At 37.1% G+C, this 12,175-nt stretch overlaps 1 protein-coding gene across 2 annotated transcripts in view; it reads right to left on the reverse strand.

Moving 5' to 3' along the window:
- Positions 1 to 12,175, reverse strand: part of LOC110373160 (myosin-VIIa) — a 45,896-nt gene that overhangs the window by 6,411 nt on the left and 27,310 nt on the right. For both annotated transcript variants that reach the window (XM_021330343.3, XM_021330342.3), the window contains 6 exons: positions 9,590 to 9,850; positions 6,694 to 6,972; positions 5,427 to 5,711; positions 3,477 to 5,072; positions 3,049 to 3,276; positions 443 to 682 (listed from right to left, as the gene is read on the reverse strand). In XM_021330343.3, coding sequence (XP_021186018.2) covers positions 443 to 682; positions 3,049 to 3,276; positions 3,477 to 5,072; positions 5,427 to 5,711; positions 6,694 to 6,972; positions 9,590 to 9,850 — 2,889 coding nt within the window. The remainder of the gene's footprint in view (positions 1 to 442; positions 683 to 3,048; positions 3,277 to 3,476; positions 5,073 to 5,426; positions 5,712 to 6,693; positions 6,973 to 9,589; positions 9,851 to 12,175) is intronic.

A 12,175-nucleotide genomic window follows, 5' to 3' on the forward strand; every position in this document is an offset into this window, starting at 1 on the left:
CAATTTTGATAAAAAAGTAAATGACCGGGCTTTATGTGAACTTTGAGATATGCATCGATATGATACAGATCGGAGATTGAATAGCAGTGCAATGACGGGGAATTTGAATATCTTAATTAATTGCCTTTTTATAATTGGAATGCTGGCTGATAAGGTTATGCGCTATTACCTATACTGTATTTGCACGTTGAGTAATACGGTATCATTTTGATGATTGATGATGTAATTTTAAAAATTCTGATTAAAACAAGGTTTTCTAATTTCAGTGTTAGGTTAGATGGTACACTTTACAACTTCTAGCATTAACATTCGTTTTCAGCAGTTCCAGTATGATATGTTAACTTGCAACTTACTTACACCCCTTCTGCTTAGATAAATAGAACTGATGGTGTTATTTTTGGAATTGTTGTACTAATTATTTCTAATTTTAGGATCAAATTACCTCCTGCTGATCAGCTCTAGGCTGTGGCAGATCGCTGAAGACAGACGTATCTTTGGGCGCAGGGGCTTCACTGCTGGAGTCAGGTAGGAAGTCAAACATGGCTTCCACGAGCTTGCTGTCATCTACCGGCTCGTCCTGTTTCCTCGCCGCCTCTTGGAGTAACGTCCTCTTGGCTTCTAGCTGCTTCTTCTCTTCCAGGGCCAGTTCTGCTTCACGCCTTTCCAATTCGTACATGCGCTCCTGTGAAAATAAAAGGCATATTGTGAACAAGAACCTTTCATGATGTATGTTTTTTCTTAAATATTATCGTTTTATGTAAATTGCTGTTTGTTGTGTGCACCTTTTAGTATTATGAAATTATGCTTTATTTTTGTAATGATTTGATTAACAGCTTATTTCTCAACAAGAAACTAGATTCCACGAAGACGATAAATTACCGGTCTTATCTCTATTAACATAATAGTTGCACTGTCTACTTCCGAGTAACATATCTACCTGCGTGAGATTAAATACCAATAACAAATACACTTACAATGAAACTGTCCACACGCTTCATGTCAATATAATTGAAATCAAATACGACATTGTGACAAAACTTCTCGAACCACAAGTTCATCATTATGGTGCAAGCCGTGGACGCGAACACACGTCTGTATACGATAAACGATTACTCCACATTACTTCATATTACAGGTACGACTTACGGGTTACGTTAACCTGGGTTACCGACCACGGTGCGGCTGCGTTTGCGCAAGGCCTACGCTTGATTGATTGGACGTTATTACTCAATTACGCAAAACTTGCGCCGACATTAATATAGCATAATTTGTAGCAGCTCATTGATTTCGGTAATTAGTTGTTCGGAATTTTGTTTACTTTGTAAAGTTGATTATTTTGCAAAACCGCAAATATGTACACCGACTTACACCGGTCTATTATTTATTTTGAGTTTCATTTGTTGTAGACAAAGTATAATTTGGAGTCCATATAATTTATTACGAAACTTGCATTCAACCCTTGAAAGATAGGCTAGGTATAGGTAAAAATATTAAATAAGTTTAATTAAATTTAACTAGTACTTTGGTATCTCTAAAAAACAGGCAACATTCTGACGGCCTATTAATGCTACGCCGTAGCGCAGTGCGTGGCGTAGCAAAAATATCACAATGAAATAATTTTGATTAAAAATATTTATAAAATAAGAATTCATCGCTCTTACTTATTTAATTTTATACAAATAACTCACCCGGTAACGAAGAATATACCAGAGGGCAGTGTACGGCTGGCACTCCTCTATTTTAAGTGGCATATACAGAAGGGGATTCAAACATATTTCTTTAATTCTTTGATTATATTCACAATTCGTCATTGTTTACTTAAAAAATATATTAAAACCGTCACTATATAAAAACCATCGAACCACTTTCACATACACTATTTTTATTAAAAAAAAACTTTTTCTAGGTATACGGCATCCAAATCAAATCGGTGTCTAAATCAAAATGAATTCATAAAAAGTTTAGATATCTATCATAGAATTGATTATCTATGGAGATTACACAATGGCGGCTTTTCTACTTTGATTTATTGTTTGGTTAATTAAACTATCACTTGATCAGAACTGATAACTTTTTATGTAACTGTTATCGAGTAGGCGCATAGACTATATTATATATTTTTCTAGAGTTTCCCCACTATTAGGTATTTGTAACTACAAGATTAACAGAGATAATGTCATTATTGATGATTAAAATGATTTAATAATTATTGTGTCTAACTAAAAGCTCTAAAAGTAACATTCATCATAGTTTTTCATAGACAATGCTTGAATACTTCCTTGAGGATTTCCAAAGCTATCGATGCTTTTCATGAAAAATCGTTTTTATATAAGCACTTAATACCGACATGGCAATATATTGAGCATTAGGTGCTCAAACTTATTTAATGGTTTACTTACTTGTACACGTTGTAAATAAATTATGATATTTTCATACATTTATCACATCAGATTGTAATCAGATGAATTACCATTATCAAAATCAGATAATCTTTTTTTTATTTAAATCAGTACCTAGATTTAAACTAACAATGATCTTGATAATATTTTTTATGATTTAACAAGCTTTTTCAATTGTGAAATTGCATAAAATTAGCCTCAAAGCGAACAAAACAATAATTAACTATTAATCTGATCGGATAAAACATCGCTTAAAGTGACATTACCAAGTTTATAATTAATTTTCCCTTTTAATTATGCCGCCGTCAGACAATAGTACAATGTCCAAACAAACAGTAAATGTAAAAACTTTAACCGATAAAAATGTTTAAATCTAACATTGTACTTGAATAATGTTGACATAATTACGTTGATTAAATTAATTGAGTAATTTCTTCGGGTATTTACTTAGTCTACAACTTCCTACTCTGTTTTTGGATACATATTTTGTTTACTTTTTACTGTCTAAATAACAAACTGTTCCAAGCGGTGCAACTATTACGTCTACTAAACTGACACTTTACTCCAACAAATCGTTGGATACAACCGTATCCTATCGGTTCTGAACTCATCCACTCGATACCTTCTTCATCTAAATCTATTTCCTTACCCGATAGTTATGCTCAGCGATCTCCTTAGCGCGCGTGTTGCCCTGGTGCTGCAGACGCTGCTCCTCCTGGCGGCGCAGGCGCAGCGCCTCCGAGTGCGCGCGCGCCTCGCCGCGCAGGCGCCGGTAGCGACGCATGCACAGCAGCCGACGCGCGTGGGACTGGATCTTCACGATCGCCCACATCTTGTGCCCGTAGGAGCGACGGACTAGGTAGCCTCGGGCTGCCGCCTGGTGAAAGGTAGTTGTTTTAAAATGAAAAAGGATCAGAACTGTTACTTTCCTTACTTAAAAAAAAAAAAACAAAATTGAAAGTCCTGTCTTGTGTAATATTTTTTTACTTTGGACTCTTCTTCTTCTTTTCAATTCTGACTCTTGAGTTTAGCGCGTAACGTCAATATACCTACATGAAAGTTATGAAGTTTACTTACTTGTAAAGCCACAATATGCCCTCGAAGATGCCTGAACCGGTGAGCCAGCACTCGTGCGCGTATCAACGCCTGCAGTCTCGCGTACCCAACCTTCATCTTGTTATAACGAATCCTCTGCAACTTGCCTCGCCAGTGACGTTGAATCAAAATCGCGGCCGCTCGCATCTTCAAGAACCGTCTGCGGTAAACCCATCCTCGAATAGACCTTTGTAGAATTAATATCTTCCGAGTAAGTACGCGATCTCTTTCTTGTTCTAAGAACAAGTCGTGAGCATCCTTCAGAAAAACTTTTGTGTGACCCAACTGGTAGTCAGACTTGCCAAGGACTGTCGCACAGATCTTTGCAGTTGCCGAACGACAGTCAGTCTTGTGTGCAGGGGGGACACCAGAAATTAAGAATCGATATCTCTCGACGAATTCTTTGAAGCTGTGTCGGATGGGGTACCCAGCTCTCCTGATTCTGATAGTCTCCATCATGCCGGAGTACCTGAGCTGCCTGCAGCAGAGACCTCGATCAAACATCATTGGTTTCTTAAATTCATTTGGCTTTATACACCTAATGAAGAACGGCTGGCATGTTCCTAATGTTCGCATCAACAAGTCAAGAGACTTCTTGAATTGAGTTGAAAGTGTTGGAGTTCTTTTCCGTGTTTCTGATCCCATAGCAATGTCATCTTGAAAGATATGTTGCAGGAATTTGTTCGTCGATATATGAATTAACTGCAATAAATCAGCACTAAACGTGTCACGGTTTTTCTCTAAGAATCCTCGCGTATCGTAAAATACTATTCCAGCAAAATGGTTTAGTCCAAAACTGGTGTTTATATCTGACTTTGGCTTGAGGTAGTTTCTATGTAGACCGTGGGTCTTGTGTAGCTTGGCTAACATCGTTTGGTCAGTGCCCTTTGGAAACTTCGACTCTTCGTCAATTAAAGCCATAATGTTCAGTTGTTTCAATGCAATCAAATCTAAAGCATCTTGGTTGTCAACGAATTCGATATGCTGCCAATTAATTCCTTCATGATTATACTCCTCTTGTTCCAATTTGAATATATGCCTAACGAAAAACTGCTGCAAGTTCTCATTAGCAAAGTTAATACAGAATTGTTCGAAACTGTTTTGATCGAAGTTCTCGAAACCGAATATATCTAGGACGCCAATAGCTGTTCGCATGGTGGACTTTGGTCTGTAGATTGCAGCGTTGATCTTCTTAACGATGGTGACGAATAACCGTCCATAGATTCCTTTGACGAAGGCGTCTCTAATGTCGACGGATTGTGTTTTGCTGAGGGTCGATATGACGGTTTCTCCGTGCGCAAACAGGGTCTTTCTAGTCAGTGCGTCTATGAGAGATTGCATCGGTACTCCAAGCAAGGTCGCCACCCTCCTAACATTAGCTTGTTCTATAATTTCTGTAGCATCTAAGTTGTCCACGACTGTCGCCTCGTATTTAATGTTACCAGTGTGTAAGACGGCAGCCAGCAGTTTCAATATTTCCCATATTTCTGGCTCAGTGAACAATAGAACCTTCATGGCTGACCGTATATCAGCAAATTCGGCAGCGTCGTCCCGGCCTTCGCAAGTTAAGCTACCACCCTGAAAAAGGTATTACCATTAAATCATATTTGTTTATTTCGCCAAATTATATCTAATTTTAACCTATCGTTATGAGACAACATTATTATCTATTTATATAAGATTCTTATCTAAGACACAATAATCCACTATCATCACGTGTAGTTTTTCATATCATTAGTTTGAAAGCCCAAATTAATTATGACTCATTATAAAGATGGCGATCAAAACCGGTACAGTCAAAAATATCTAACACATTCTTCTAGTTTTTGTTTAAACTAAAAACAATCTACTTATATGTTATTATGACGTATTTACAATCGTCATCTTTTTTTAAAAAAACTTATCTATTATATTGGGACAGCATAAACTCACCCCGGACAAATATCTATATTCAGAAGGTTCAGTTAGTTCTAACTTCTTCTTCTCTTCTTTGGACAATCCTGCGAGCAAGCAGTAGAACACATGGTAGTTCCTTTCCTCTGCTCCCTGGGACACTATTCTGGACTTTTCTAGAAGATACTGCTCGATCTTGGCGCCTTCAATGACTCCGCTGTTGTTGAAGTGAATGTCAATGTATTTGCCGAAACGCGAAGAGTTGTCGTTTCTAACAGTCTTCGCGTTGCCAAAAGCCTCGAGGATGGGATTAGCTTCTAGAATCTGGAAATGAAAATTTTTACATTGTTTTTTTATACATTTATTTATTTAACATATAATTACATTTTTAAATATTAATTCTAATAACAAAAATATTTAAAAATATATAAAAATAGTGTCCCACTGGCATCGGGAACATGACTCCATAGAGAGAAAGACTATGCGTGAAGTGTTGAGCAGCACTGCTTTCTGCATCAAGTGTTTGATCCAACCATCTAACGAGAGTAAACGAACTCTTTAGGTTGACTATTTGTTTAGACGATTGGATCATAAGTTAAAGATTCTTGTGTGTTTACCTAAAAATGATTCTATGAACTCACAGTATTATGCAGTCTAGTGACTAAATGACTATTGTTATTTTTGGCAAAACCAAAATTCTTAAGCCCTTTGTACCTCCATTGTGTAATATTTATATTCGCTTCTGAGGTAATTTGGTGATAATACCTAATCATGTCGGATCACAAAAGAGATCCCATTCTTTAATTCTTCAAGACATATTTTGATATCTAATCTTAATTAATTACAACCAAAAAATGTGTTCTGATTGTAGATTTTAATCTAGTTTAGTAAAACACGAAAAAACACAAGTTTGTATCAAACATACCTAATAACATTAATTAGTTTAATGTCCTCATTTACAATGATATTTTAAAATAAATAAATCATTGTGTATTTGACATTTACGGCATTTTCTTTTATTTTAACATCCAATAAAATTGTGCAAAAGAAACGACTAAATCAACACTGAGTGGTATAAATATTTACGAGTTATTTAAAGAAATAAAAAAGTAGACTATTTCTATCAAGAACTTCTCGAAAGATTTGTTTTTTTTTTTTGCTAGCATCAAGGACTTCTTAACTTATGGATTCTTCTTCTACGACTTCCCAAAAAGGAGGAGGTTCTCAATCTGTATGTTTTTTTGTCCTTTGTCTATTGCTACCACCTCATTTCTCCTGTTACTTAGTTTCCCATAAACAAACCAACCTGTTGTTCAATCCACGAATGCTTCCCACTTATAGCAGCTAGGTACTGCAGGATCAGCTTCGTAGATTCCGTCTTCCCTGCTCCCGACTCCCCACTGATCACAATACACTGGTCTTGTTTATACCGACGCATGTGCGCGTACGCATTGTCCCCGATCGCGAAGATGTGAGGGGGCAGCTCGCCTATCTTCCTCTCCTTGTACAATTTGATCTGGTCTGCCGTGTAGATTGGCAGTATTTGGTACGGGTTTACAGCTACTAAGATTGAGCCGGTGTATGTCTGAAATTTAAGGAATTTTAGGTTAAAAACTAAGTTTAATAAGTGACCCGATGTCGATTGAATTGATTTTGCACAGCAGTTTGTCTTTATGTTAAGTTGTAAGAAGAAATAAAAGAGAAATTAATATCAGTATTTGAAAATACTGGTATCTTAAATCTAGATTGCTGTTGTCATTAAAAATCATAGGCTTTTTGATTTCTCTTAAGAGCGTGTACGTCAACCGCGCACCATTTGGCCTAAAATGGTACTTTTCAAACCACTGTTTCTCAGTAACTACTTATCCTATAACTATGTTATTTTTTAATAACGCAAGGTAATTTCACTGTCTATATAGTTAATTGAACATAAATTTCAATTTGTGTAGTTTAAATACTTAAAACCCCTATAACGTAACAGATGTTTTATAAAATTCCCGTTCAGCGTCTATTTCGAAGCTTAAATTCATGTGAAAACAGTGGCAAATCTAATCATATTTATTTTTTTACTCATAGACGAAATCCCCATGCCTATAGTTAGTTGAAAACATTTTTTGATTTAGGTCTCTATCTTTCAGAAAAAAATATTTTAACAATGTGAAAAATTGTGAATTTCAAATGCTTTTTTTACCTATCTATCTTACTTAATTTAATATAACAATTATTTACTATAGTAATATAACTCTTTCTTTAAAACATAAACTTTATATTATAATTTAATCTCTCGTTTTTATTTTTTTATAAATTATTTAAAAACTACTATAAAACGCTGCACGCGAGTCAACTCAAACCAGACCGCCGCCAAGGCTTCACAGAGAGGACGTGTCGCTCCGTCACATCGCGTAGGGTGAATAACCTCTGCCGTGGATACCGAGAATAGAGTACATTTCAAGCGCGACCAACAAATCTTGATACATTACTATTTTATTTAAAGCTCAATTTTGAAGCATATTTTTTTTTATCGATTGAGTTGAAATTTTATTTGAATGTTCAGTTTTAATGACAATGTATGATTCTATATCCAATATGGCGGTATACCCAAGATGGAGAAAAAATGTTTTAATGCATTCCTACGATATGGGTATCAAATGAAAGGGCTTGCTATGAATAACTCGAAAAAAAATGTGTCGCGAGTCTAAATCCAATATGGCGGACTCCTTAGGCTAGAAATCACTTATTGCAGATGTCTGTTACCAATCGAGCTATAATTTTTTTTTTTTCATTTTGGATGTACCCAAATTTTGACTTTTGATCTCGAATAACTTTTGAAGCATATAGGATAGATAACTTAAAACTTTATTTGCAATGGTAAACCCAAGCTCTTCACCAATATTTGGCTTTCCGGCAATTGTTGTTATTTGACCACAATTTTTCGGTCTGGATGGACTGGACCATTCATATAAACAATCAATTTTTCAAATCGGTCCAGGCGTCTTTGAGAAATCGAGAACAATCAAATTGAGAACAATCACAAAACAATCTAATTGAAACCTCCTCCTTTCTTTTTTTGAAATCGGTTTAAATACAGAAACTCTTAACATTGTCATTAATCATCAGTCGACTATTTAGTACTGTTGAAAATTGTATGTAATATACAGAAAGTGCTCAAAACCAAGGTTTTCATAGGTGCCCGATTTTTTTGCAAAAGAGTGTAAGTATTAACGACTTATTTTCATGCTTTTATATTTTAGACATCCATAGACTTACACTATTTTCCCGCTATTAACTATTTACTAAATAATATATTTTTTGTTCTACCAATTTCACTCGAAAGGATCAAAATGGTTTGTGTGACTATACGTGAAGTATGATAGGCACGCACACAGCCGCGACGCTAGTCTGCGCGGTTTTTTGCGTTGAATTACCTAAAGTTGACATCGCGCGCCGAGCGTACACGCTCTTAATAGCCGCATTTTTAATTTCTCATCAGAGGTCAAATGAAGTCAATATTTAATTTAATTTTATTGCAAAATTGAGATGCCTCTCTCTACTTTGCTTATTTTTATACTGTAGCTATTTATCCTTATGTAACCGGATTTTGTTTTATGTAGTCAAATCAATAAATATAAATGGACATCCATAAGAATATTGTGTAAACTAAAAAACACCTTTTTTGTTTTAGTTGAAAAGGATTGAGTTTCAATAAGAATTTAGCTTTACAATTCAATTTAAATATTTAGAATACCTATTTAGATTCGAGCTAAGTAGATTCCAGGTATCTAAATCGGTAGTTATGGCTACCGATTTAAATATGTCCATAGATAGTTATAATTTAAAAAAACTTAAACAAACCACTTTGTCAAGGTAAACCACTAAAAAGTTGTCACATAAAAATGCGGAATTTCTTCCGAACCAGTTCTAATATTAGAAATGTGAAAGTTTTTATATTTATACATTTTAAAATTAACTAATCACGCCACGACAGTAGACTCGATTTGGATCGATGTTTTAGAGCCTCCGGAACCCTAATATTTATGTTGTAAATTCATTCTGAGTTATACCTAGTTATTCACATTTCTGATCTTAATCTATTAAAGATGTAGATAACGATGATGCAAGATGAGCATAATGTACACCTAGGTATGCAATTCTAAAGGAAAGATGGTAAACAATTGAAACTGAAGTAACTAGACAATACTTACATAAATGAGATTCTCATTATATCTTATAAGCAGATTCCTCAATATGCCAGCTTCGTGCAAGTCGCCGAGTGAGATCATGTCCTCGACGCCATGCACGGAGGTGGCGTGCATCGCCTTGATGCGTCGCTCCGGCGGCAGCCATTGTTCGTGACCGTCGTCGTCGCGAACGCGTATGCGACGCCCCTCGGCCGCGAGCACTCGGGCGCCGATCGCGACGTCGAACTCCCGACCTGACACCGGCTCGATCCATATGTAATCGCCCTGGAAATGAGAAAAACCATGTGTTAGAATATAAATAATCACTGTTGTTATTTGTTAAGGGAAACAATTTAATCGGAAATTGTTGTAAAAAAAATTGAACAATGAAACGGAAACTGGAAATTTTGGTGACGGTTCCTCGCTTTGTGATTCGGCAATTTCTTGAAGAACGTCAATTCATTACAGACGGCAGAACATAATACAGTTAAAGTCTAAATAGTTGGATAAAGTTCTTGCTTTCTTAATAAGCTGACAGAAGTACCTACTGATGTTCAAGTTATCAATAAGGATCTCGTACATCAATATTGAGTGAATGTTACGTATAGATTGCGTATTGTCTGATGCCATAGACGCAACCTCTACTCAGAATACAGATAAATCTAACTAGGTAGCAAATATCAGGTTTATGACTACTCTCCATTTCGGGTGAGCAATCATGTTCGACAAATGTTCCTAGTTTGGCCATAGATGGACATACAACCAGTCTGACTGCCTTTTTTTTACAATACTTGATGGTATCTACAAGTCCTAACACGTTTTTTGTTTGAACTGAAAAAGTAGATTTAGAGAGCGTCCATTAGTTGTCTTTGATGTCACTGGGCAGCTTTCGTAATACTGCTTTCTATGTAGTCCAGTTGCATCAGAAGAAAGACCACACATACATTAACTAATCCATATTCAAGTGTAATGATATACCTGGTCATAATTTATCATTACCGTCCTAATATCGATGTGGTAATTTATTCAGCGTCACGGAACTCTCTAAGACGATACCCAAAAGGGGTTTAAATTAATCCGGTATCTAAAAGAAGATATAAAGGCCGTATCTTGGCCCCGTAAGTATCTTAAACGCATCACATTGACGATATTTTTAGTCTTATATATGTCTTTTAGTGCACTGCTGGCTGGAACCAGGGGGGAAACGGATCAAGTCTTCATACCTCAATATTAAACATAAAATGACTTTTCATCATCATCTCAGCCATAGGACGTCCACTGCTGAACATAGGCCTCCCCCTTTGATCTCCACAGATACCTGTTGGAAGCGACCTGCATCCAGCGTCTTCCGGCGACCTTTATAAGGTCGTCTGTCCACCTCGTTGGTGGACGTCCTACGCTGCGCTTGCTAGTCCGTGGTCTCCACTCCAGCACTTTTCGGCCCCATCTGCCATCTGCTCTGCGAGGAATATGTCCTGCCCATTGCCACTTCAACTTGCTAATCCGGTGGGCTATATCGGTCACTTTGGTTCGTCTACGGATCTCCTCGTTTCGGATTCGATCACGTAGAGGAACACCGAGCATAGCCCTCTCCAGGCCCGCCGTAAGCGGGCGTGCAGCGCGTGCACCGCACGCGGGCGGCACGTCCTAGGGGGCGGCAAATCGAGCGACTTATCACGTTATATTAAAAAAAAACAATATCTTTTTACCAATTATTTGATTTCAATATTTCCGAACACAGCAATAGCGCTAAGAATATTACTTACACTGCCGATTTCAGTTACATCTGTTGATCATTTTCAAAATTAAAAATTATTACAAACGATTTAAGATCAACAATTGGCGTAGCGTGGGGGGAGAGAGCAGGGGGGGGCAAATGCCCTGGGCAGCACTATTTAGGGGGCGGCAAAATTAACCCATACGGCAAAATTAAACCATAATTACGTAATAAAAATATTTTTACTAATAATAGATGAGTAGATTAGCAATAAAATTTCAGAAAAACCACCCTCGCTTTGGTCGTCCCCTATCAATTTTGACGGGTTCATCCTTTGCATCCCCAAAAAAAATCGCGCTAGCTGCGCTCGCGCCTCCATGTCAGATATCGCAGTCAGTAGCGGTTTTATGGTAGGGCGCGGTCGTACGACGGCCCAGGGCGCCGGATATAAGGGGCGCCGCAGGCGCCCCCAACCCATCCTTGTTCAGAATGTTACTCCTATTTTTGTTTTAAATTTCATCAAAGATTGCAACTTACAAGAACTGTATCCAAATGAATGGATAGCATCAGGGCCATCTTAACCTATGGTGCAGCGTGTGCGAATAACCTGGGCGCCGCGGGCTCAGGGGCGCCCAAGGCGAATTTGTGTTTAATTCGGCGTTAAATTTGAGAAATTCTCGAAGAAACACTACTTTTATGTCCCAAAACTCAAAAATTTTCGCGCTCGCTTCGCTCGCGGTTTCCTTACTTTACACTTCAGTTTTTTATCACATATAGCTACTTTTAATGTCCCAATACTCAAAAAAATTCGCGCTCCCTTCGCTCGCGGCTTCTTCACTTCACAGTCGCTTTTTACTAAATATGTTTAGGACTTTTAGTGATCCAAAACTCAA

This window comes from Helicoverpa armigera, chromosome 6, assembly GCF_030705265.1.
Source record: "Helicoverpa armigera isolate CAAS_96S chromosome 6, ASM3070526v1, whole genome shotgun sequence".
NCBI classification, from domain to species: Eukaryota; Metazoa; Arthropoda; class Insecta; order Lepidoptera; family Noctuidae; genus Helicoverpa; species Helicoverpa armigera.